Genomic DNA, 26,915 nt, shown 5'->3' with positions numbered 1-26,915 from the left:
GTAATATTAGAACCAAGTCTCTCTTCTACAAATTCTAGATAAAGCCTATCTGCTGCTACATTGGTCACAAGAGATGAACTTGGATAAATATCAGACTGGCCAGCAGGGCTAGAATGTGGAGTGCTTTAAGGGAATAATGTTAGTACACTTTTGAGCATGTTATGGTCACTATACCTTCTGTGGATTTTGTACTGTCTTGGCTGTGATGTGTCTACACTTGCACTCTTGGAGGCTGCGCTGTTTCACGAGGCTGCTATTCTTGGTTCCTGGTCTCCAAAGCTGGACTGTCTCTCATTCTCTGCAGCACTGTTTATTTATGCTGGTGTACATTACTGAATACTGCACTCCAGTACAGTGTCTTCTGTTCCATAATGTGCTTCTCACTGCAGTGCTTTTCTCTGCTGCTGGCAGAATTGCATCACTGTTTACACGTTTAGCAAATTCACATCCCACAAATATAAATACTCAGCAAGTCAGCCAGCACCAGTGGGGGAAGAAAAAACACAAATGGGTCAGTATTTCAGCTCTAGCACTGTTTACAAGGATTTATTTGCCCAATGGTTGTTTCTCCACAGTCCTGCTGAGCAACTCCAGTTTTCTTTTAATAGCGCCAAGTGTTTCAACTCATCTCTAATATTGTGGAAATAAGGGCTGTTGTCATGCTGTATCCCCATCTCTGGTGCAGGAGACCCAAGTTTAAGTCCCACCTGTTCCAGGGGTATTCCCTAACATTCTTGAACAGGTTGATTTAAAAATGTCTACTGCGGGAATAGCTACAGACTGCGATGGTCTAATGGTTCTTGTGATGTCTACTTGACAGGAAACCAGCGAGGCTGGGTGAACGTTCTGTGGCCTTGATATTTGAGAACATTACTATAAAACCATTCTGAAGTATGTGGAATAGAATTTCTATGGGAATTGTTCCCACACCCAGCCCATAACTTCATTGAAAAACTGAAATGAGAGAAATAGTTATTCATGCTGTTTATATTACAGTTGGAGATGAGAGAACTGATATTGAAACCATTTATGCAAGATGCAGGCTTGATGGACCCTTGGTCATAAAGATAATGGAATGAAAGAAGACCGAGTTATCGGTGAAACTAGAAACATAACTTTTTAACTTAATGTTCCACGCTCTGCCAGCTTTATGGCTTCTCAGACTAAATTTCACTGCTGAATTATCAGGAATCTAATTTAACCAGACATGCAAAGTGCATACTCGTCCTGATTTCTTCATGTGTTGAGGGGCCAAACCAGCTTTCTTTTTTAAAAACAAAAGGCTGCTCAGAAAAAGGTACACTTTTTTGCTTTTTAAATCCTCCTCAGTGTGTACAGGTAATATAGGAGCATTCACGTGCTCCTTTCGGCCTCACTAAAATTCTCTGGTTTACTGTTAGCCCAGTCTCTCCTCCTGCGAAGAACTACCTTTTCCACCCTCAAAACAAAGTCCAATCTGCTGCTCTGCTCAGTGTAGAGGCCAGCCCATTTACTAAGAGAGCTCATTCATTAGCTGCAACTTGATGCTAAACTGGTTAGGATCAACCAAACTCTGCTAGTATTATGGCTTGTTTTGGGCTTGTCTCAAAAGCACCCATTGGATTTAATCCAGTACTGAGATTAAAACTCACTTTAAAGGATACAGGATGTATTCCACATTGTGTAGTGTAAATAAAACCAGCAACAACCTTTTTTAGGTTAAGCCTCAAGTTTTGGCTATCAGGCTCTATTCTACCCCTCCTAAAGTTTTTAACTTCCTAAAGTTTTAAACAAGAACTTATTGCATCACTTAAGTTTTCATATTGTTTAATTATATACAGTCATTCATTTCCACACAGTAGCTCTGGAGGAGTACAAAGAGATGACAATGCATAATAGCTCAGTTAAAAAATTACTTAAATGTAATGGAACCACCATGTTTTACTGCAACCGATGACAGTGACTTGCATGAGTCAGCTGTGTGAAATAAGGTCTTTGTGTTAGATATCTTCTGAACAGGTTGGTGAGAAATGTTATTACATGTGTCTCTGGAGCAGGTGGGTCATGAATCCAGGACTCCTGGCTCAGAGGCATGGCCATCACCACTATGGTCTTCATGTTGAAAAATGTCTGAATTATTTCCATCATATGGAAGAACTCTATTGTACTGAAGATGTTAAAGGCGTTTCATCACAGCCATGAGCTCCTCCAGACTCTGCTCCGTCTCTTGCACCATTTCTCCAATGTTATCAATGCCCTCCTCCTGCTTAGGAGGACAGACAGTAAGTGAGAATGAAAGTGAAAATTACTGTAAAGTTGAAATCGTTCTCCTAGTTCAAACAGCTACAACAAGGGACAGGAGCCCAAAAACGTACAAGGAGCTCGATGCAGGCAAAACTGCAGAGGGCACAGTAACAGTAAGTACAACACGTGTCTTAAATGAAGAACCATTTACCTTTTGAAACTTAATCGATTTTCTTTCAATGTTATTCCAGTACAAAGTTTCATTCTGAGGAATTGTAGTCATACATTTTTTAAAAATATTATCCTTTTGTGTGTTGTTACAATGCTAACATTTAGACGTACCTTATCAGGCACAGTGTATGCAACTGTGATTCCCACCGGAAGGTCAGGCACAGGGCCAGATGCAGCTTTCAGTTCTTCCTCTGATATCTCAGAAACTAGCTCAATCCCTGCACAAATTAAGAAGTAGGCCACGATCAAATCATTCTGGATACCAGCCAAGATGATTGATGAAACAAAGAAACCTACAGAAGAGGAAGAGGCCCTTCGGCCCTCCAAGCCTGTGCCAATCAAGATCCTCCATCTAACCTGTCATCTATTTTCTAACCGTCTGTGTCCATTTGCTCCCTGCCCAAATATATCTTAAAAGACGCTAACGTGTCTGCGTCTACCACCTCCGCTGGCAATGCGTTCCAGGCACCCACCACCTTCTGTGTAAAGAACTTTCCACGCATATCTCCCTTAAACTTTCCTCCTCTCACTTTGAACTCATGACCCTTAGTAATTGAGTGCCCCACTCTGGGGAAAAAGCTTTTTGCTATCCACCCTGTCTATACCCCTCATGATTTTGTAGACTTCAATCTCTGTCTTTCTAATGAAAATAATCCTAATCTACTCAACCTCTCTTCATAGCTAGCACCCTCCATACCAGGCAACATCCTGGTGAACCTCCTCTGCACCCTCTCCAAAGCATCCACATCCTTTTGGTAATGTGGCAACCAGAACTGTACACAGTACTGCAAATGTGGCTGAACCAAAGTCCTATACAACTGCAACATGACCGGCCAACTCTTGTACTCAATACCCCACCCAATGAAGGAAAGCATGCCGTATGCCTTTTTGACCACCCTATTGACCTGTGTTGTCGCCTTCAGGGATCAATGGACCTGAACACCCAGATCTCTCTGTTCATCAATTTTCCCCAGGACTTTTCCATTTACTGTATAGTTCGCCATTGAATTTGATCTTCCAAAATGCATCACCTTGCATTTGCCTGGATTGAACTCCATCTGCCATTTATCTGCCCAACTCTCCAGTCTATCTATATTCTGCTGTAATCTCTGCCAGTCCCCTTCACTATCAGCTACTCCACCAATCTTAGTGTCATCAGCAAACTTGCTGATCAGACCACCTACACCTTCCTCCAGATCATTTACATATATCACAAACAACAGTGGTCCCAGCACTGAAATAAGATACTGTGAGGGGGCACTGGAAAAGCAAAATTATTTATGGGTCTCCAGCTAATTTCTAAATGTGTGAGAAAATCTCCTTCTCCTCAAACCAGAAACCAGAGCCATACCCGAGCAGCTGTTATGGTGCTCTGACCTGGGGCTGGCACAATGGACCAAACATACACTCCCTGTACCATCTACTTTGGGAGGAGGAAACACAGACGCAGAATTACACAATGTAGTATTCCACTATCAGCTGTCAAAACATTCATTAAGGGTGAGGATAGTCTTGTGCTAATGTACAGAGGGCCAGGCTAAGACCTTGTAACACAGGTGTAAATCGCAGCATAGCACCTCGTGGCTTTTAATTTAATTTAACATAACCTGGAACTGAAAACCAGTCTCAGTAAAGATGATTGTGATCGGCTCATTAAAAACCCCTCAGTTGGGTAGCTTTTCCCAAGGGTGGGAAATTTCAAGACTCGGGGTCATGTTTTTAAGGGGAGAGGAGAGATTTTTTTTAAAAAAAAGATGTTGGGGATTTTTTTTGTGAAACAGAGGGTGGTTTGTGTGTGGAATGAATTTCCTGAGGAAGTGGTGGATGTGGGTACGACTACAAGAAAAGACATGTTTGTAACTACACGAATAGGAAAGATTTGGAGGGGTATGGGCCAGTTACAGTCAGGAGGGACTAGTTTATAGAACAGTACAGCACAGAACAGGCCCTTCAGCCCACAATGTTGTGCCGACCATTGATCCTCATGTATGCACCCTCAAATTTCTGTGACCATATGCATGTCTCGTAGTCTCTTAAATGACCCCAATGACCTTGCTTCCACAACTGCTGCTGGCAACGCAGCATCGTGGTAAACCTCCTCTGAACCCTCTCCAAAGCATCCACATCTAGGTTGGGATTAAGTTCAGCATGGACTGGGGTTAGACTGAAGGGTCTGGAGTCACACAGAGGCCTGGCATATTCAACAATGTGTTTGTTTGATTCTTAACTGCCCTGTGAAATTGCTGAGCAAGCTGCTCAGTCCAAGGGCAATTAGGAACAGGTAATGAATGCTGGCCATGCCAGGGACAATCACAATCTTAGGGAGAACATACATTAAAAATTTCAGCCAAGAAATCATATTCTAGCATAGGTTCACACAGTGCAGAAAAGGACCTTCAGCCCATCAAGTCTGTATTGCCACAATTTCCTGCATTGTCCCGTATCCTTACCATGGTAAGTGGATCTGATCGACTGGTCAAATGGGATCCAGTAGATTACACCAAGCATAAGTGTTTATACTAATTATCATTGCACAATAAAACATGCAGAGAGATGTTTTGATGCATGCAAGATCAGTATTTTTATACTAGCTTCATAGGGTGAGGGAGGGAGACAGACAGATGGAAAAATGGAGGGACAGTGACCGCATCAGGGAAAATTAGGGGTGACAGCACACGTGAGAAATAGCAAGGTAAAAGGTGAGTGGGAAACAGAAGTAGCCTGTGATGAACCACTGCAGTGGAGGTACGGGGAGGTGGGGGAAGAGGGGAGAACCTGTGCCAGATGGAGCAATGAGCAGGTAACGTGGATGTCCTACGGAATATAACACACTTATATCTCCACAAAAGCCTGGCTGAGTTCTCAGCTTGCTCAAACCCCTACTCCTTCATGACCATTTCTAGAGATTTGTCCAGTGAAAACTCCCCTAGCTATTAAATGATAACAATGGGGATCAAGAGTTGGGAGAAGTTTAAGGAAGATGACTGTCAAAGGGAAAAAATAGATCTGATGAGAAGTTTTCAAATGTGGTTCAGATTATCACAAATTGAAGGACAAGGCAGAAAAATCTAGAATGCAGAAACAATGGCTGTGAAGACAGAGAGAGAGAGACTCCAAGTGAGGATACAGCTAGAGTCAGAGCTAGGATAGAGAGAGGCCCCCATTGCAATACCTCAGGGAAAAGGGGGTGAATTAGTAACTGTCGTTATGGTGGACAAGTACTACCTGACATGGGACAGGATCCAAGCAAGATGCTGCTTGGCCTGCTGTGTTCATCCAGCCTCACATTTTATTATCTTGGAATTCTCCAGCATCTGCAGTTCCCATTATCACAGGATCCAAGCAACTGGGTACAAGTGGTTTGAGACAAAGGCACAGGAAAGGTCAAGCTCATGGAGGATGTGATCCACTGCTGCGTCCGTTCACTCTCCAGCCAACAGCCGGCCCACTGCGCTCTGGCTCAGCTACAATCAGTACTGGGCCTTCTGTACAACCAAAGGTCGACAACTCTTTAGCTGTGACGAGAACATTCTTGCACTTGCATCATCCTCTACCCAGGAACCATCTGGACCCTCAAGCAGTTTTGACAATAATGAAATATTTATTAATAAAATCAGCTGCACTCAGTCAGACCTTAGAATCATAGGATCCCTACAGTCCAGTTAGAGGCCATTCAGCCCCCCGAGTCTGCACCAACCCTCTGAAGAAAATCTCACCCAGACAACTGCATTTCCCATGGCTAATCCAACTAGCCTGCACATCTTCGGACTATGGGAGGGAACGGGAGAAAGCCTGTACGGAGTTTTTCACAGTCACCCGAGGGTGGAATGGAACCCAGGTTCCCAGTGCTGTGAGGCAGCAGTGCTAACCATTGAGCCACCGCGCTGCCCCAAGTTACTCCAGTCTTACCCCAGTTGTTCTCCTCATGTACAATCTCTTCATCCTCTTCTAGTAACTGTTGCTTTGGAACTGTTGCTTCTTTCTTCTGTTGGGGAGACAGAAGTGGACATCACTTATTCACCTTCCACTAAGTCCACATGCAGAAGACAACTTTTTCGCCAATGGGTGGACAAGGGAGGAAAGAAATAAAGACGACATTTCCTTTCAGCTCCAGTGCTCGAGTTTAACTTAAACCGAGATTGATGGGGCTGACAGTGTCTTCTTGTTGACTGGACAGTTTCTGTGGAAAAGATGAAGAACTGCAGATCCTAGGAGGCACAACAGAAAATGCTACAATCACATGACAGAGGATGGAGGAGCAAGGGGGAGGCAGCTCTCTTTGAAGTGGGGCCTGAGATACATTCTTAGAGTGAGCAGAGAGACCTTCCTTTTCAGTCCCTGCAGAGGTGGGTTAAGACTTAAAATGAAGATCAGGCACTATTCCCCACTGATATTTCTCCTCTTAGTGAGAGAAATAAACCATCCCTCAGGATGTAAGATGAAAGGTGTATGATTATTTCATATGTACATAAATGCCATTTCTGGAATTCGCACTTCAAAACAGGGGCAGGTATATGTTGATTACTTTAGTGAGAGATCTTTTCAAACCTTAAAAAAAAATCAAGTTGTCCCTCTTGAATAATGACTAAATCTAGCATTTTGTCATCACACGTGACTGCAGACCCCTGTGCTGTTAATGGAAAGATGGCTATACTGTTAGGCTTGTGACAGGTTGAATAAACAGTAAAGACCATTTGCCTAGTTTTCAGTTTGGTACAGAAGACTCCAGGATTGAGCTCAGAAGCAAGTTTAGTTTTCTGTTCTATTAGTAGTTCAGTAAACTCGTTACCAGGGTCTAGGCCTGGAACGTCAGCCTTCCTGCTCGGCCTGCTGTGTTCATCCAGCTCTACACCTTGTTACCTCAGTAGAAGGGCGCTCAGTCTGTAAAGCTTCCAAACTGGAGGAGAGTTTGGTAGGTTATTGGAACAAAATAAGTTCAGTGCTCATATCTATCAGCAAACTTGGGAAGGATTCCCTGAATTATGTCTACAGTCCATGAAAAAGAAATTAGTGTGTGTCAGGTAAGTGGGAACTGCTAACTACGTACCTACTAAGTAAGAGTTAAGACAGGCTGTAAATTTCTCTGGACTTGAATCTCTAGTGGATTGGAATATAAGAAGAGGAGTAGGCCATTCAGCAAGATATGCCTGCCTTGGGTCCATATCCCTTCGTGCATTTGTTGAATAAAAGTTTGTCTATCTCAGGTTTAAATTTAACAATAAATTATCTGTATTTAGAAGCAAGTTGAAACATTGGTTTGCAGTGTGTTTTAAGATCTTTCTAACTATCTTCTAGCTTAATCTTTTAAAGAAAAATCTTGTGTGTAATCACCACATTAACTGACCAAAAAAGGTATAATCTCTGCAGCCAGATTTCATTCTGGGATCTGGCTTGTCCAGTATTACCATCTGCTGGTCTCACAGCAGCTGAAAGAGCTAGTTCCTTCGTATGAACTGCAGTTCTCTCAGGTAAAGAAGTGAAGGACTGTAATTAACTACCAGCAGTCACCATAGAATCGAAGAATCTCTTCAATTTGGAAACAGGCTATTTGCCCAATCTGCAAAGAGCATCCCCCTACCTTATCCCTACAATTCCCAAGGCCAACCCACCTACCCTGCACATCTTTGGACTGTGGGAGGAAACTATCGCAGACACAGGGAGAACGCGCAAACTCCACACTCGGTCATCCCAGGGTCCCTGGCACTGTGAGGCAGCAGTGCTAACCATTGAGCCACCAGTTTCTTAATGGTTGACGCAGAACAAAACAAGCAGCTCAAGAGTTGGTAAACCTTCCATCTCCTTGCCCGCATGACGAAGTGCAAGGACTAATCGAAAAAAAAAACTGTGGGCAGAAACAGCGGGAATCGAAGTCTGTGAACAGGGCACACCTGCGAGATGGACTACTGCTTAAACTGAAGGACCACCTTATACTCTTCCTGTCGGAGCTGGCAGCTTTGATCATCGCAGTTAGGATTTGGTCTCATTGCCATTGTCGGAAAGAAGTCTTGCATTGCGTTATAGCCCAAGTAGTAACTCACAGAACCAAAGCCTAAAAGATATCTGAAAAAGAAAACAAAGCGCTGAGTTACTCATGAAACAACTCATTTTAGACATGCTGATGTGGAGTTAGTTTCAGCCGTGTTTGTTGCCTGAAACTAGCGTAGCCCTCCGAAATTCCAGCAAACACTTGTGGGCACCATTCTAGAAAAGACACAGCAAGCACGCACGCACGCACACTGTTTACACACACAGCAACTTAAAGTTGGACTTACTTGAGGACATTTTGTACAAGCAGTCCAGCTACGACACCCATGGTTGTGGGTAGACTGGCCGCGCACACCCCTTCACGTTTCAGCGTTCTCTCATCAACATTCGCAGCCACCACGAGTGGGGGGGCACACTGCAACAGGGCACATACAACAAGCAATGTCACTACATATCATGCTTGGGTAAAGAAAACCTTCCAGCAGTTGAAAACTTGTTCAATGTTTTTTGGGATTGAGGGGATAGAGTTTAATTCTGGAAAGTAACTTAACCCGTAACCAGCTTTCCCACCTACTGCTATACTAACATTATTTCAAATCACTGAATTAGTTACATAAGTCGGAAGGATTTTGTTTAATTCTGGATAGACCATTTTGGTGATTAAATCGAACAGTTACTTGCTTGGCACATCTTGGAGTAGTGAGGTTTAATTACCAGCACACTCTTCCCATCAAGAATGGTAACATCATTGACTTTAGAAAGAAAGGTGGAGAATGTGCCACCCCATCTACATCAATGGAGCTGACGTTGAAAAGGTGGAAAGCACCAAGTTCCTCAGAGTGACAATAACTAACAACCTGTCCTGGGCTTCCCACGTAGATACAACGGTCAAAAATGCACAACACTTCTTCCTCAGGCGGCTCAGGAAATTTGACATGTCCATAAGGACCCTCAACAACTTCTACAGATGCACCAATGAAAGCATACTGCCCAGGTGCATAATGGCCTGGTACGGCAACTGCTCTGCCCAGGACTGTAAGAAACTACAGAAGGAGGTGTGCACTGCCCAGACCATCATGGAAGCCAACCTTCCATCCAAACACTATTTTCACAGTTCACTGCCATGGAAAAGCTGCCAACATCAAAGACCCATCGCACTCCAGTAATGCTCTTCTACAAACCCTTCTGTCAGGCAGAGGATACATAAGCCTGAACACCCCATATCCTTACCATGAATCCCAGGTCATTAGGAGCCTCCATCCCGTGTTTACCCAGTCTAGTAAAGAGAGAATTTTAGGAGTTTCTTTGAGATCCCACCTCATTCTCCTCCTTTAGCTTTGCAAAGGATTATCTGCAACATTTGGAAACAGAAACACAACAAACAGCACTGGACCTACTGCAAAACAGGCTGTCTCTCCCGGGATAACAAGCTGGATGTGTCCAGACACTGCGTTCTCACTGACCCCGGACTCCATCCACACCTGAGCAAGTTCGTTGCACGCCTGTAATCCAACAAGCACGTGTCAAAAATAGACTCCAGGAGAACAGACACGTCATTCCAACCTCCCCCGCCCCCCACACCAAACCAAAAGCCTCAATTTATTTGAGAACTGAAATTACGCTTGAGAACCGAAAAAGAGCAGTTACGTTCACATTAGTGACTCTGAATTGCATAAAGATTGACGCAAACTCACTGTGTTGATTGCCATACGGGCTTCAAAGTTGTCCACACAGCTCAGTAACAAGTCCACAGGCCTTCCTTCCTGCAACCCACCATTCCTAATGAAAGCCAGAATCACATGGGATGGGTTAATCCATTGGAGAAGCATTCAGGCTGGAAACAACCACTATATAAAGGCACGCCATTCAGGAGTGCATATGGATGGAAAGTGGGGAATACTCTGCAAACGACCAGGCAACATGCTCAGAATGTTAAAGAAAACATATCCACCCGTGCCCAGGTTACCCCAATCAAAACCCACAGGAGGGCATGTGGTGGTGCAGTGGGTAGCTTTCCCTAGCTCTGGGCCCAAAGTTCCAGGTTCGACTCCAAACTCAGGCAAAAGGAGAAAGTGGGAGCAGGGAATTGACTTGGACGATAAACCACATTATACTGAATGGTGCAGCAGGTTTGTTTGGCCACACGGCCTATTTCTGCTCCTGTTCTCTTTGATTTTTCTGTGTCTATGTAAAGTTGTTTTGTGGTTTTACAGGCACAAAGTTACATTTAGGTTACAGTCTGTGAAGATCTGTTTTTGATCATGATTACTTTGGTGCCATCGTAAGTATTCTGTACTGCAGAGAATCACAAATAACTTCAGCATTAGAACAAAGAATAAGAAAGTTTTCTTTTTAAAAAAGCCTGCGATTTTTAAATCGAGACACCAAGCCCTCAGGACCTGCCTGGACACTCTGCTTCCACTCCAGCCTCAATAAAGGCTTTTCTATTCTTTTCTAAGAACTGTCATTGGGAGAGATTCACATTGAAGCTCACCTGTATGGAAAACAGGGAGACATGGAGATTAACACACCTTTGTGCAACTATTAAACCCATTTATTCATGTTTGAGGGGTGTTCATATGATACCACATTGATCACACTCTTTGGGATATCATTTTTGCAGACTGTTCCTGTTTGTTGACTGGATGGTCCTCTTGATCAGCCAGCACACTCTGAATAATTTAACAATGGCTCATCTGCATGAAGTGGTTCTTATTCTTTCAAGGGGTGTGGGTGTTGCTGGCTGGGCTCATCCCTAATTGCCCTGGAGAAGGTGGCAGTGAACCACAATGTTCCACCCCCACCACTTCTGGGAAGAGAGTGCCACGATCCCCTCTCATTGAGTGGGGGGCAGTTGTGGATCAGCTGGCAGCTAATGCCTCTGGAAGGGTTCACAAAACTCTAGCCTGACACAACCGAGGGTGTGCCACACTGCCACAGGTACTGCCTTTTGGGTGAGACGTTATGTACAGAGGCCCTGTTTGCTCTCTGGGGTGGACGTGAAAGATCCCACAGCTTTGAAGAGGAGCTGGGAGTTATCCCCCCAGGGTTCTGGCCAATATTTATCTCTTGATCAACACTGCAACGACAGATTCACACATCCGCACTTGTGGGAGCTTGCTGTGCGCGAATTGGCTGCCACATCTCTTATGTTATGCCTGGTGTAGCACTTCTAAAAATTCTCTCTCTACCTCTACAGTGCTTTGGGATACCATGGGATGCAAAATATATGATACAAATTCAGGTTCTTTGGTTTATTGTGCAGGATAATTATGTAGAAACCACAACAGGCAAGCATAGCCCTTTGACTCATCCCAACTGTGCTGGGTATTTATCCTCCCATGAGCAGTGGGTCCTAATCCTGTTTGCTCATCCTTCATTCATTTATTTTCTCTTAAATGCTGACACACAATCTCCAACTCTAATCAGTCAGACCCCAATAGTGCAGCCTGCGGACTCTAAAACCCCGCTCTGGGTAAAAAAAAAATTAATCCTGCCCACAGCCAGGCTACATGGCACTCAAATGTGCCAGTCTTTTCCAACTTTGGCAATCGTCAAGGAGAGCATGTGTCAGGCAGCAATCGTGGGCAGGGCTGCTGGGGGCAAAGGCGAAGGGGAGGGATTTTCTGGCTATTCTTACTTGCTTTTCAACTGACTAGAAGCTGGCCAGGCTACTTCAGAAGAATCAACCACATTGCTGAGAGTCTTGGAGTCACACGTAGACCAGCCTGGGTAAGAACGTTTGAGAACCAGACAGTTTTTTCTTAAAAAATAATGACATTCAACAATACAGTCATGGTCGCTGTCACTAAGACTAGCTTTCAATTCCAGATTTAATAATTAAAATCTAATGTCCACCAGGGACTGTTGCGGGATTTGAACCCCTGTCCCCATAGCGTTATTCTGGGTCTCCAGATTACTTTTGCAGTGACTTTATCACTACTTCTTTTGGTCAGGATTTTGGATTAACGATGCAGAGGCGAGAATTCAAATGCCATTGATGCACGTTCTCAACTGAATATTTCTTCAAACAAAAAAAAAATCTGGTCCGTGACGCACTGGCAGTAAAAAGGGACCCTGGAAATTTCCACATTATTGTAAAATACACGATGGAACACTCCTATTTTTAAGGGATACAGACTGTCCACCCCTAATCTGTCTGGCCTGCTTACGATTCCAGTTTTATCATCCCTGGGATAAATACAGCAAGCTACAGGAGTGAACACGAGTTAGAAAGTAACTGGGCATTTGCCTTTAACAGCCAGCACAGGCAACAGGCTGAATAGCTTCCTTGTGTTTTGCAAGGATCCGAAGGAAAAAGCACTTTTAAGTGTTATTTGGAAAACGAGGGAGCATAATTCACACTTGGCAGCTCAGAACTAACCTGATGCGATCCATAAAATGCTGAAAGTTGTCCATTGTAGTGACGTTGTAGTTGTGTGTTTCAAACTGAACGTCAGGGTTAATGTTCCTGAAAACACAAGGAACAGGTCATCTCCATTCAGCTCCTGATGGACTTCAAACTAACCACATTAGCAATATTAATAATGATACTATTGGATACAATACGTTGGAAACACAAGATACTTTAAAATATTGAGGGTCAGATGATTAACGATAGAGTTGATGAACATCCGCTATCCAACATGTCATGACTGATCGGAGTGCAATCTGTACACCCAGCTCCCTAGATATTCTTGGCTGACAAAGGTTCTATCTACCTCTGCCTTGAAATGATTCAGTAGGATGAGAAGCTCTTCAGAAGGACGGTGTGGACTCAATGGGCTGAATGGCCTGCTTCCACACTCTGGGGATTTTATGACTCTGCATTCTCCCCTCTTTGTATAGAGAGCTGCACAGATTCACTCCAACAGTTAACTAATGGTAGAGAACCAGAAAAATTCTGGAAATTCTCAAGAACGCAGGGGACAAAAATGAAAAGCAGATGAACTAACTTTTCAGATGTGCTTCCTTTCTCAGAAGGCACTATGGGTGAATGCAGCTCTCACAATGTTGAATGTATCACTCCAACTGGAGAAATGTGGCTGCAGGTATATGTGACACACACATTCATAACACAGTTTTCTTCACCCTTGCTCATCTGCTGTCATGATTTAGGGCGCAGCCAGATCAAACTGTTGCTCCGATAACAGTAACGCAGACAGAAAATGTCAGCAGTGTCGAAAAGGTCAGACAAATCTGCGCAGAGAGCAGAGTGAACAATACAGGTCAGTGACCATCATCAGCTTTTAACTTGTACGCTCTGAATGCTGGTTACCAACAAAGCCACTGATGTGAGAGCAAGAAGCAGCTTTTCCATTACCACATTTGTGCAAACATGCATGGATAGAGCAAAACAGACTTTTCCACTGCATGGGCGCGCAGCTGAATTCCCAGCTCTCAAGGAGAGGGAAGAACACAAGTTCCTTGGTGGTGGTCAGGATCACTTTACCTCAGGGTATGTTTAGCTGCTTCCACTTTACTGAGGCCGGCTTGGTGAGGCTGAAAGAAAAGTCGGTTCATATTTGCCAGTTCGACCTTGTCATAGTCAAAGAGTAAAAGCTGCAAGTTAGAAAAGAAGGAAACATCACTCTGGATCATCTGGTCATCCGCTTCATTTCACCAACAACCGAGCTTCACAGACACGTTATGGCACAGAAGGCCATTCTACCCATCATGGGGGTACCAGCTGTCTGAAGGGACAGTATGACTTGGTGCCATTCTCCTGTCTTTTCCACACAGTCTCATTTTTATTGAAACAAGCTAATGCTCTCGACTATCTTATCGAACTTGCTTCCATCACATTTCAAGGCATTGCATTCCAGGCCCTGACTACTGAAAAACTCCACCCTTGCTTCTGTTACAGTTCACTTTAAATCAGAGCCCTTTTATTCTTGCCACTTTTACGAGCGGGAACAGTTTCTCCCCATCTAGTACCTGATTGGTAGTTCTTTTAACAACCAAAGGTATTACAAGAAATGGGGGGTAAGCAGGTTATGTGGAGTTATGTCACAGATTAGCACCATCTACCAAAAGACTGAATAAACTCTTCTTGTTTATACATCTAACAGTGTAACATATTCCTACATAATTGTAATGCTAAAGAATACCTTGTGCTCTGCTGCTTCAGAACGTGTCTATTTCTTAATCACTTGGACAATGTGATATGATGAGTATGAAATAAAGAAATCCAATTGAAACAGACGCAAGAGTTTATGATGTCAAATTTAAAAGTGACGCACAATTTGCGCAGAGTGGTTTTGCTGTTTCTTTGGTCCATAGAACGAAGGTCAAAAAGGAAGCAGAGAGTTTGTATTACCTTACCAATGCCACATCTTGTCAACATTTCAGCTGTCACACTTCCGACTCCACCGACACCCACAACTGCCACTGCAAACTCCCGAATTTTCTGTTTATAAAGTTAGAACGAGGAAAAAACAAAGTCAGTTTTATAATGACTGAACGACCCAACAGACACACAGTCACTGGTTATTTACAAGTTCAGCTCACCTCATAATCTGTAACAATTCCCATCCGTTTGAGAGCCATCAGCCGACTAAGTAAAATAAAAAGAGTTTCTGAAGTTAGAATGAAATATAGAATGTGAACTAAATGTAATCAATTCTCAAAAATGTCACAAGGCTTTGGCGAGATCACATCTCGGGTCCTGTGCAAATGTTTGCTTCCCCTGTTAAAAGAAAGACGTACTGGCACTGCAGCCAGTGTAGCAAAGGTTCATTAGATTGTCTCCTGGCATGAGACGGCTGTCTCATGTTGAGAGACTGCGAGTGGTAGGCATTCTGAGTGAAACATTATTAATTCTGGTGGGGTTTGACAGGTGTGATGAAGTAAAGTACATCAACATTTGGGAATTCAGATTTTAAAGGAGAAGCAAACCAGATATATGGTTTCAGTGGTGTGAAGGCATTTCTTTAAAACAAGGTCAGACAGTAATTTGGAACAGGGAACTAAAGACATCACGTGACTTAGGTTAAGCATCTAGTAGAATGCCTGTGATGTTAATTGAACTGTTTAACTTGAACATTAAGTGAGATTTTATGTCATACAATAAACAGATCAACGGCTACAAGTAGTCTGAGTTCAGAATCAGGTTTCAGTTCAGAAGAACAATTTCACCTGTGGAAGAGAGCAGGTTAGTTTGTGAAGTCTGCAAGTTATGAGAATTTATGTAGAAGTTTAAAGCCAACATCTGATCTGAAAAGAGGTTTGAATCATCAGAACTGAAAGGAATCCAGACACCCACATCTAGGAATAAATGTCTCTTTCCAACTTTGCTGGCCCAGTCAGTTAAGAAGGAAATTAAAGCATTAGGATAATGGTGATACATTACTGGGATTGAGTATCTGTAAAGATGATGCAAGGAACAAGGTTAAATCTTTCTTTTTACTGGTAGTGTTTAAGCGCTTTCTAAACCTTATATAAAAAAAAGCATGTTCTTATGTTAAACAACACTGACAGCCTCGTGTGAATATGTTCTGTACCTAGCCACCACACTAACCAAACTCCAAAAATAAAATTTACGATTTACAAAGTCAAGCTTCACTCTGGGGTTTGACTTGTCCAGTAATATTGTCAGCTGGGTTCAGAAGTTAGGGAGACATGGAGAGGGTGTTTCCCTGTCTGGGGAATCCAGAAAACAGGGGTAGTGTCTCAGTCCTAACTGATCAACCCATTACCCTGAGATGAAGAGAAGACTCTTCCCTTCGACGGCTGTACTTTCTCTCCTGTGGAATATATGACGGGAGATATAGACATTTTGTCTCAAACCCACAAGGAGAGCAAACGTGGAAGTGGAGAGGTACAGAAGATCATCCATGATCATTTTTAATGGTGGAGCAGATCTGTCCTGCCCCTCATTTGTAAGTACTTAACCAAATCTCTCAATAATAGGGATCCAAATATCTTGAAGTGCTCCCAATGTAATTTCTCAAAGATGTAACTGGCAGTTAGCATAGATTTTGTTCACTGTAGAGACAAACTGAAATACCTGGGAATACTGGTTCAAAGCCATGTGTTGCAAGGTCAGATAAATGAAGGTGGTAAAGGATTGCAGGAAGTGAGCAGCTGCTTTGGAGATAGGGTGAGCCAAATGGCCTTTTGTGCTGCAAAAATTCTGTGATTCTGAGCCATATTATCAGGAAAGGCCATTCAAGTTTGTTTGGTTCATTTGTAGCACAAAGGCAGTATTATCCATCTCAAAATTGCCCTCAAGAAGGGGAGCAGGATCAATCTTAGAACTGAATAGGTTGCTCAGCCACCTCAGAGGGCTGGAGAAGGCTTATTGCACTTGCAGGCCTTATCTGGATCGTAAACATTCCTACATTGCATTGATTGTGGCTTTGTAAACTTCAGAACAATTAAACTGCTTTGCGTATCATTACCAGCTAATAAGGCACAATATTACACGCTTGATCTGGTGACCTAAAAACACACTAATGTCTCCATTTGCACAGCGTGTGTACTCAGCAGCCAGTTTTGGATAAACATTGACCTCTGACCTTTGGCCAAAAGAAGCATCTAGTTTTCCCAGGTCTCAGCAGCTAAAGGTGCTTCCGCCAATAGAGGCTGAAAGGAAGTCAGGATGGGGAGTGAGCTAAACAGAGCAGAGACCTGGATTTTCAGAACAAATGAAGTTACGAGGGAGAAAGAGACGTTGGGCCATGGGTGGAAAATAAGCACGAGAACTCAAAACAAAAGGCGGGAGCCAGTGTGGGCCAGCAATGGGTTAGCGGTGCAGTTTTCTCAAGTCCTTCACCATCCTAACGCAGTGCTAACCTTCACATTTTCCCCACATTATATTCCATTTGCCAAGTTTTTACCTCTCTATATCCCTCCGAAGACGGTCTGTCATCCTCACCACTTGACTTCCCACCCATTCATGTCATCCACAAACTTGGCAACAGTGCATTCAGTTTCCTCAAAGTCATTAATGTTATGTCAGGCCCAGCACTGATCCACCTTGTGGCCCTCCACTAGTTTCAAGCTGACATCCAGAAAACATTCCCCTTTATCCCAACTCTCTTCTTTTAGTTAGCTAATTCTCACTCATGCTAATTACTATTCCCTTGAGCTCTTATTAACTAACCTAACGTGTGGTACCTTATTAAAAGACCTTCTGAAAAATCTAAATATATTACATCCAACGTTTTGCCTTGATCCATGCTCCCTGTTGCCTAGTCAGAAAATGCTCAAATTTATCAGGTCTAATTTTTCTATGCTGACTCTGCTTGATTATATTACGGATTTCTAAATGTGCTCACGGTTCATTATTAATAATATTTTCCCCAATAACGATGTTGAGCTAACCGATTTTTTTTGACTACCTTCCTTTCAAAGTAACACACATATAAACATTCTCACATATTCTCTTACTCACTCCATCAAACTACTCCACTCTAACACTCATTCTCACTGTCACACACACCAATTCACACTCTCTAACTCTTGCACACATTCTCCCATTCACACTCTCTCTCTCTCTCACTCAATCACAAATATCAAACACCTACGGCCAAAGGGATGATGTTTTGTTGTGGAATAAATAAAATAAACTAATTCCTGACAAAAATCGGACAGCATAGTGGCACATAGTGCCTCACAGCACCAGGGACCTGGGTTTGATTCCACCCTCCGGTGACTGTCTGCGTGGAGTTTGCACATTCTACCTGTGTCTGTGAGGGTTTCCTCCCACAGTCCAAAGATGTGCGGGCTGGGTGGATTGGCTGTGCTAAATTGCCCGTCGTGTTCAGGGATGTGTAGATTAGGGGATGGTGTCTGGGTCGGATACTCTGGGGGTCGGTATGGACTGGATGGGCCAAAGGACCCGTTTCCACGCTGTAGGGATTCTACGAAAACAAAAGTGTTAGATGAGTTCACGTTTACAGAAGATGGAGGGCCTGGCCAGCCTATTGGTAAAATTATAAAGCAAATTTATAAGAAAGCTTGCACACACCAACATTGCAACAAGTACAATTGTTTTTTTTTGTTTTATGAAGTGTCAAACTGCAAGAGGCACACAAACTGAGAATGACTAAGCAACATATGGTAACTGACAACTCATGGTTAGTTCACTGCAGAAATATTAACACGCAACGGGGCAGTGAAAGGAGGTGGTGAAAGGGGTCTTCTCACCCACGGTGCATGAGACGGGCAGCCAAAGAGGGACTGCAGCAAGCGCCCAGCATCACCTGTAAGGGTTGGAATCGACCACCTCCGCGCTCATCTTCTCTATCTTGCGGCGCCGACACGACTGCTCCCCCGAACCGGCTTTTTCGGCCCTTTCCGCCGCCAGCTCGTCTTCAAGAGCTCGGATTTTCGCCTGCAGCTCCGGTATTGTGGCCGTGGCCATGGCAGGACAGGGCCGGGCCGGATCGGTTCGATTCGGGCGAAGAGGAAGAGAAATGGAACGCCACGTCTCAATCCCGAGGACCGGACCGAACGTTGTGACATCAGAGGGACGCAACGTCACAAAGGATCGAACGTGGCGTCACAAAGGATCGAACGTGGCGTCACAAAAGCTGGGCGGAATGACGGGATAACAAAGTGAGAAGCTGGATGAACACAGCAGGCCAAGCAGAATCAGAGGTGTAGGAAGGCTGATGTTTTGGGCCTAGACCCTTCTTCAGAATATTACCTGGGTCTTTTGATTAATAATAATACTACTACCACACCATTGCATTCCCATTTTGTTGTATTAGATAATAAAGTGTGGGGCTGGATGAACACAGCAGGCCAAGCAGCGTCTCAGGAGCACAAAAGCTGACGTTTCGGGCCTAGACCCTTCATCAGAGAGGGGGATGGGGAGAAGGAACTGGAATAAATAGGGAGAGAGGGGGAGGCAGACCGAAGATGGAGAGAAAAGAAGATATGTAGAGAGGAGAGTATAGGTGGGGAGGTAGGGAGGGGATAGGTCAGTCCAGGGAAGACGGACAGGTCAAGGAGGTGGGATGAGGTTAGTAGGTAGGAGATGGAGGTGCGGCTTGGGGTGGGAGGAAGGGATGGGTGAGAGGAAGAACAGGTTAGGGAGGCAGAGACAGGCTGGGCTGGTTTTGGGATGCAGTGGGTGGGGGGGAAGAGCTGGGCTGGTTGTGTGGTGCAGTGGGGGGAGGGGACGAACTGGGTGGGTTTTGGGATGCGGTGGGGGAAGGGGAGATTTTGAAGCTGGTGAAGTCCACTTTGATACCATTGGGCTGCAGGTTTCCCAAGCGGAATATGATTTGCTGTTCCTGCAACCTTCAGGTGGCATCATTGTGGCACTGCAGGAGGCCCATGATGGACATGTCGTGGAAGGAATGGGAGGGGGAGTTAAAATGGTTCGCGACTGGGAGATGCAGTTGTTTATTGCGAACTGAGCAGAGGTGTTCTGCAAAGCGGTCCCCAAGCCTCCGCTTGGTTTCCCCAATGTAGAGGAAGCCACACCGGGTACAGTGGATGCAGTATACCACATTGGCAGATGTGCAGGTGAATCTCTGCTTAATGTGGAATGTCATCTTGGGGCCTGGGATGGGGATGAGGGAGGAGGTGTGGGGGCAAGTATAGCACTTCCTGCGGTTGCAGGTGAAGGTGCCGGGAGTGGTGGGGTGGAGGGGAGTGTGGAGCGGACAAGGGAGTCGCGGAGAGAGTGGTCTCTCCAGAAGGCAGACAAGGGTGGGGATGGAAAAATGTCTTGGGTGGTGGGATCGGATTGTAGATGGCGGAAGTGTCAGAGGATGATGCGTTGTATCCGGAGGTTGGTAGGGTGGTGTGTGAGGACTAGGGGATTCTCTTTGGGTGGTTATTGCAGGGGCAGGGTGTGAGGGATGTGCTGTGGGAAATGCGGGACACACGGTCGAGAGCGTTCTCGACCACTGCGGGGGTCGTTGTGGTCCTTGAAGAACGTGGACATCTGGGATGTGTGGGAGTGGAATGCCTCATCGTGGGAGCAGATGCAGCGGAGGTGAAGGAATGGGGATGGAATTTTTGCAAGGATGTGGGTGGGAGGAGGTGTATTTTGGGTAGCTGTGGGAGTCAGTGGGCTTGAAATGGACATCAGTTTCTATGTGGTTGCCTGACATGGAGACAGAGAGGTCCGGGAAGGTGAGGGATGTGTTGGACATGGCCCAGGTGAACTTGAGGTTGGGGTGGAAGGTGTTGGTGAAGTGAATGAACTGTTCGAGCTCCTCTTGGGAGCAAGAGGCACCGCCGATACAGTCATCAATGTACCAGAGGAAGAGGTGGGGTTTGGGGGTCAGTGTAGGTGCGGAAGAGGGACTGTTCCACCCTTGCTGATTGGTCCAGCCCCCAACATTGTAGCGATTTCTCAGTGACTGGTTTCCCATTCATAAAAACACACACAGGTTGGTCACCCCTGTAAGTAGCTGTATTCTGACCACAAAGGACTCTTATGTGGTAATGCCCCTAGCTCTGAGCCAGGAGGCCCAGCTTCATGCTGGTATCTGCTCCAGAGGTGTGTCGTAACGCATCCAAACAGGTTGATTAGAAAATATCTCTTCCCAGCCACAAACTGTCCTTCAAATATATAAAGATATCTGAATTAAAAACAAAGTGCTGGAAATGTGAAACATATCAAAAAGACCATCCGGTAGCATCTGTGGAGAGTGAAATAGCTAATGTTTTGAGTTTAAGACCAATCTATTGAATGACGGAATAGCTCCCTTATAGATCTCTCCGCACCTTCATTCCTGGCCTCTTGAGCACGTCACATTTCGATTGGGCAATGGTGCAGCATTGTGGCTTGCACTCGTTACTTTAATCACGAGAATCTGAAAATCAGAAACATATACAGAGAATGCTGTACAAAGTCAGCAACTATAACAAGATCTATGGACAAAAAACAGAATTAATATTTTGAGTCCGATATGACTCAGAAACCTTCTGAGGCAGTCATACTGGACTTAGAAGTGACCTCTGTTTCTCCCTCCATAGAATGCTGCCAGACTGATTGAATTTCTACAACATTTTTTGTGTTTGTACTGTTGTTCCCTGTTGTATAAGTCCAACATGATTCTCCTAAGAAACATCTACAGTAGAAATATTAAGATAACAAAATGTGAGGCTGGATGAACACAGCAGGCCAAGCAGCATCTCAGGAGCACAAAAGCTGACGTTTCGGGCCTAGACCCTTCATCAGAGAGGCATATTAGCTGTTAGCTGTTATATTAGCTGTTTCTCCATAAATGATGCCAGATCTGAGATTCTCCAGCATTTTTTTGTTTCTGGTATAAACGTTTGCATCTTTTCAAATAAACCTGCTATTTTCTCTTCTGTTACCTTTTTGAGACACCTCCACAGCAGTAGGGGATATTTTCTTTTGGTTCTATGTTCCCATCCAATCTATCTTTCTGACAATACTGCAATTATAAAGTTCGCTCTTTGTTTTCAAATTTCTCCATGGCCTCCCATAATCTCCAGCTCCCTTGTAGATCTCTCTGCCCCTTCATTCCTGGCCAGTTGAGCACGTCACTTTTCGAATGGGCAATGGTGCAGCATTGTGCCTTCCAGTGCCTGGGCCCTGAGCTATGCAATAGCCTCCTACACTGCTCGATGGCTCACTCTCCTTCGCTAAGATGATCCTTAAAATATACATCTTGGACTGAGCTTTTACGATATCTATCTTAACACCACCTTACACAGCACAGTGTCAAATTTTGCTTTTTAAAAGGTCCTATGAAGCAACTTGAGCTATTTTGTTACATTAAATATCAAGACAGGAGAGGTAAACTGATTGCCTTTCTTGTGCCATTCCTCAACTGATCACAGGAAATTTGAAGATATGCATATGACTATATAGCTCTGTATCAGGAACAAGTCAGCCAGATTCCTTAAGTAACAAATAAAGAACAAATATGTTGCTCACAAAATGTGTTCAAGCAAGGTTAGAATACGCAAAACAATCTAAGATACGTATACGACTTATATTCTAACATCCAGAATTAACATGAGGTAAATATAAGTAATTGATTAACTGTGATCAAACACTTCACGGAACACATCAAATAGCAATTGCAGTTAACAGATCTCAGCAAACCCACCTAGCTCAACACATCACATTAAACCTTCACATTCTCATTTGAAATTTTTTTAAAGAAAGCATGAACTGCTTTGATGAACGGTCAGCTGTTAGAAGTTAATGCTGTTTTCCTTGATCCTTGACATTGCCCTGCCACATCTACTCACAGGCATAATTCCAACATGTTCGCTCACAGGCAGTTTGCTGCACCAAACTAGCAAGGCGTCTGGCTTTCTCCAAGCTCCAGTCTTTTTTCGGTGCACCAGGTTTGTAGGCTTCCTCTGCCCTTATTCTCAGCTGTACTATAATTCTCCTCGAGTCTCCAGGAACTTAATGGGAAGCAATCAAAAGAAACATTAAAGATGAGATGGGAGTGAGGGTGGAAGACTTCCACAAAAAGCAGGACAAATCCAACCCGGCCAATTACTGCCCCATCAGCGTATTCTCGATCGCCAGTAAAGTGATGGAAGGTGTCAGCGACAGTGCTATTGACAGGCACCTGCTCAGCAATAACTTGCTCAGTGACGCTCAGTTTGGGTTCTGCCAGGGCCACTCAGCTCCTGATCTCATTACCGCCTTGGTTCAAACATGAACAAAAGAGGTGAATTCCAGAGGTCAGATGAGAGTGACAGCCCTTGAACATCAAGGCTGCATTCAACTGACTGTGGCATGAAGGAGCCTTGCAAAACTGGAATCAGTGGATATCATGGGGCAAATGCTCCAGTGGTTGAAGTCATACCTGACAGATAGGAAATGGTTATGGTTGTGGGAGGTCAGTCATCCCAGCTCCAGGACATCTCTGCAGGAGTTCCTTAGGGTAATGTCCTAGGCAGAACCATCTTCGGCTACTTCATCAATGACCTTCCCTCCATCATAAGGTCAGAATTGGGGATGTTTGCCAATGACTACACAATGTTCAGCATCATTCGTGACTCCTCTGATACTGAAGCAGTCCATGCTCACATGCAACAAGATCTGGACAATATCCAGCCTTGGGCTGACAAGTGGCAAGTGACATTCGTGCCAAACAAATACCAGGCTATGACCGTCACCAATAAGAGACAATCTAACCACCACCCCTTGACATTCAATGGTGTTACAATCACTGAATACCCCACTATCAACATTCTGGGGGTTACCATTGACCAGAAGCACAACTGGACTCAATACATAAACAGAGTGGCTATAAGAGCAGGTCAGAAGCTGGGAATACTGTGGCGAGTAACACACTTCCAGACTCCCCAAAGCCTGTCCACCATCTACAAGGCACAAGTCAAGAGCCACTTGCCTGGATGAGTGCAGCCTCAACAACACTCAAGAAGCTTGACACCGTCCAGGACAAAGCAGCCGCTTGATTGGCACTGCATCCACAAGCATCTACTCCCACCACCGATGTTCAGTAGCAGCAGTGTGTACTATCTACAAGAAGCACTGCAGAAATTCACCAAAGATCCTCAGGCAGCTCCTTCCAAACCTGGGATCACTTCCATCTAGAAGGACAAGGGCAGCAGATATATGGGAACACCTCCACCATCATGTTCCACTCCAAGCCACTCACCATTCTGACTTGGAAATATATTGCCATTCCTTCATCGTCGTTGGGTCAATATCCTGAAATCCCCTTCCTAATGACATTGTGGATCAACCTATAGCAGGAGGACCGCAGTGGCTATAAAGACAGCTCACCACCACCTTCTAAAGGGCAACTAGAGATAGGCAATTAATGTTGGCCAGCAGTGACGTCCATATCCCACAAATGAACACATTTTAAAAAGAATAAATAATGTACAAAGAGAGAGAGCTTTGTGATCAGCAGCTGGAATGGAGCAGAAAGCTCAGAAAGCGCTTGACATTTTGAGTGTCAGCAAATCCTACTGCATTAGATTGTGTGACTTGAAAGCTCACAGACAGCACAGCCTGCCAATGGTTCCTCTCCTCTATAATGAGGGTCATATTTGACATAAAACGGGAAAGTCAAAAATGTAACTAATATTGGAACACTATGTTCTGTGAATGTTACAATCTCCCACCTATTTCCCTGCCAGCTGCAGCCACCTACAGAACACACAGAAAGCTGCATTTCATGACGAGATCTCATATTTATATGGCTCTTTTGAGATCATGAAACATCACAGGGCACTGTGTAAATACAGGTTGTTACTGCATCTCATCATTTGTAAATAAGTTTCTTGAAAGTTAAAAAAATGTACTGGATTATCAACATAAAAGCAGAATATAGTATACTGAAAATATATAGTACACTGAGTTTGTTTTCCTTGGAGCAGAGGAGGGTGGAGTGGGTGAGGTCTGAATTATAAGAGCCATATATAAGGTAGATTGTGAGAGTCTTTTTCCCATGACAGATGAGTCTAAGACCAGAGTGCATGAGTTTAACATGAGGAGTATGTAGTTTAGAGGAGATGTGAGGAAATTTTCTTTCACCGGGGGTGGTAGAAATATGGAATGTGCTGCCCGAAGGGGTAGAGGAGGCATATACTATTGCAATATTTAAGAAGCATCTGGACGATCTTAAAGAGCCAGGGCGTAGAGGGCTGTAGATCAAGTGCAGGCAAATGGGATGAGTGTCGTTTTGTTTTTGTTGTTTGGCATAGGCATGGTGGGCCAAAGGGCCTGTATCTATGCTGGATTCTATGACCAAAGCCCGTTGGTTAGCATTTTTAGAAACCTGTGCTGGTGATGCCAATTTGTATTTGTCTTTTATGGTATTGTGTTTCTTTCAAGTTTGAATACCCACTTTCATGAAGACCCCCTTCAAGATCAAACACACTGTACCTTAAACTGTAAACTCTGCAGTCTAAGATAACAAACTGTGAGGCTGGATGAACACAGCAGGCCAAGCAGCATCTCAGGAGCACAAAAGCTGACGTTTCGGGCCTAGACCCTTCATCAGAGACTCTGCAGTCTGTAAGTTTATTCCCAATTTAACAGTTCTGAAAAACTTTACTGAGCTTGCACCTGGAGTATTATGCACAATTTCAGTCCCCTTACTTGAAGAGAGATGTAGTTGTATTGGAGGCAGTTCTGAGGAGGTTCGCTACATTGTTTGCAGTGATGAGAGGTTTGTCTTATGAAGAGTGACTGAGCAGTTTAGGTCTATACTCTCTGGAGTTTAGAAGAATGAGGCGGGATCGAATGCTGAAGGACTTTGACAAAATAGCTGGAGAGAAGACATTAAACAGAAAGAGAAATTGCTGGAGAAGCGCAGCAGGCTCAATAACTGAATGGACTCCCATTTAACTTTGGCAGAAAGACTGCCGACGCTGGTCTTTCCTCACTGCACCTTGGCACTAGCTGTCCCCAGCTTCAGTGCGTCCCTCAGCACGTAGTCCTGGACCTTGGAATGTGCCAGTCTGCAACACTCAGTCAGGGCCAACTCCTTGCTCAAAAAACCAACAGGTTTTCGGGCAGACCAAGCAGCATTTTTCAGTGAGGCTGAGATGACATCAGCCATGATCGTATTTAAATGGTAGAGCAGACTCTCCACCCATTCCTGTTTAACATCATCTCTTATATATACCTCGTCATTCCCCCTTTAACATCTCACGTTCCTCAATTTGATTTCCTCTCATTCTTCTGAACTCCAGACAGTATATCTCTGTTCATAAGACAAACCCCTCACCTCTGGAATGCAGGAACTGAGTTTCTGCCCCTGGTTCTTATTTGTTTCAAAACTACGAGAGGTTTCTTATTTCCTGTCTTACAGGTTCCCTCTAGTGGGATCTTTGAAAATAAAACAGTAAGACTGGTTGAAATCTGTCTTTACCCCCGCACTATGGCTGACACGACTCCAGTCCGGCAGAACCACAGCTTTGATGAAGAGGCAGTGGAGAGAGTTCTGTCTGCGCGGATCCCAGGGTTTCCACAAGAGCCGCATCAACCTTTTATCGTCAGGCAGTACAGGTAACACTCGCTTAAACCAGCCCCCAACGGGTTATGAATTCACAGGCCGAACCTTACCATTCAATTGCTGTGTGTTGCCTGAATTTGCAAGGGGCTGGAGTGATCTGTTCTTCCGTGAATGAGAGATCCGGGCTGCCTCTGAGACTCCGGGGATGTGAGGGGGTCCGCCAGCCTCAGAAACGACAGACCAACAAAGAATGCGATTTGGGGAATCTGTGTGCAGAACGCTCATCGTCCCCCGGACTGCACGCAGCGCTGCTGCAAATGCTGGATGTTTCAAAAGTCTTGGAGGCGCAATATTTCAGTGTCATGAAACCTAGGATTGGTATTTCCCTGACCACCAAAGTTCCCGAGCTGTGTCTCCCCCTGGCCAGGATAGGCAAGCAGGGGAAGGATAAAACAATATGTTGCTTCACCTCATTCAACTATTTACAAAGCAGAAATGTCAGCCTAGATAATAAAATGTGAGGCTGGATGAACACAGCAGGCCAAGCAGCATCTCAGGAGCACACTTGCCCCCACACCT

The 26,915-nt window shown here is 44.4% G+C and overlaps 2 protein-coding genes across 7 annotated transcripts in view; one reads left to right on the top strand and one right to left on the bottom strand.

Moving 5' to 3' along the window:
* Positions 1–1,789: 1,789 nt before the first annotated feature.
* On the bottom strand, positions 1,790–26,659 carry uba5 (ubiquitin-like modifier activating enzyme 5). Of its 6 annotated transcripts, none has more exons than XM_048548624.2 (13): positions 26,447–26,659; positions 22,636–22,797; positions 14,950–14,995; positions 14,759–14,848; positions 13,892–14,001; positions 12,824–12,910; positions 10,134–10,218; positions 9,837–9,941; positions 8,727–8,854; positions 8,379–8,514; positions 6,364–6,439; positions 2,566–2,672; positions 1,790–2,245 (listed from the first exon to the last, which is right to left on the bottom strand). In XM_048548624.2, exons 2-13 carry the CDS (start codon positions 22,650–22,652, stop codon positions 2,156–2,158), a joined length of 1,077 nt encoding a protein of 358 aa, XP_048404581.2. In that variant the 5' UTR covers positions 22,653–22,797; positions 26,447–26,659; the 3' UTR covers positions 1,790–2,155. The 6 variants fall into 6 exon arrangements, with proteins under 6 accessions (XP_048404581.2, XP_048404540.2, XP_048404560.2 ...); XM_048548583.2 differs by lacking the exons at positions 22,636–22,797; positions 26,447–26,659 and adding exons at positions 18,648–18,977; positions 21,133–21,208; XM_048548603.2 differs by lacking the exons at positions 22,636–22,797; positions 26,447–26,659 and adding exons at positions 18,648–18,977; positions 21,133–21,206 and having other exon boundaries at positions 1,790–2,242.
* Positions 25,361–26,915, top strand: part of acad11 (acyl-CoA dehydrogenase family, member 11) — a 145,986-nt gene continuing 144,431 nt past the window's right edge. The window contains exons 1-2 of the mRNA XM_059652195.1: positions 25,361–25,393; positions 26,193–26,389. Coding sequence (XP_059508178.1) covers positions 26,262–26,389 — 128 coding nt within the window. The 5' untranslated portion in view covers positions 25,361–25,393; positions 26,193–26,261. The remainder of the gene's footprint in view (positions 25,394–26,192; positions 26,390–26,915) is intronic.

Source organism: Stegostoma tigrinum, chromosome 2 (assembly GCF_030684315.1).
Source record: "Stegostoma tigrinum isolate sSteTig4 chromosome 2, sSteTig4.hap1, whole genome shotgun sequence".
Classification (NCBI taxonomy): domain Eukaryota; kingdom Metazoa; phylum Chordata; class Chondrichthyes; order Orectolobiformes; family Stegostomatidae; genus Stegostoma; species Stegostoma tigrinum.
The sequence above is the reverse complement of the archived record's forward strand: the minus strand, read 5'-3'. Positions and strand labels throughout refer to the sequence as shown.

Excerpts from the sequence above, each read along its gene's own strand:
- uba5 (XM_048548583.2), bottom strand. The coding sequence starts at position 18,808 with ATGGCCACGGCCACAATACCGGAGCTGCAGGCGAAAATCCGAGCTCTT. Across the intron at positions 8,855-9,836 it reads GAGAGACAGCCTGTTTTGCA|TGTGCCCCCCCACTCGTGGT; the intron begins GTAGGTCCAGTG and ends GCCCTGTTGCAG. Across the intron at positions 2,246-2,565 it reads CATACACTGTGCCTGATAAG|CAGGAGGAGGGCATTGATAA; the intron begins GTACGTCTAAAT and ends TGTCCTCCTAAG.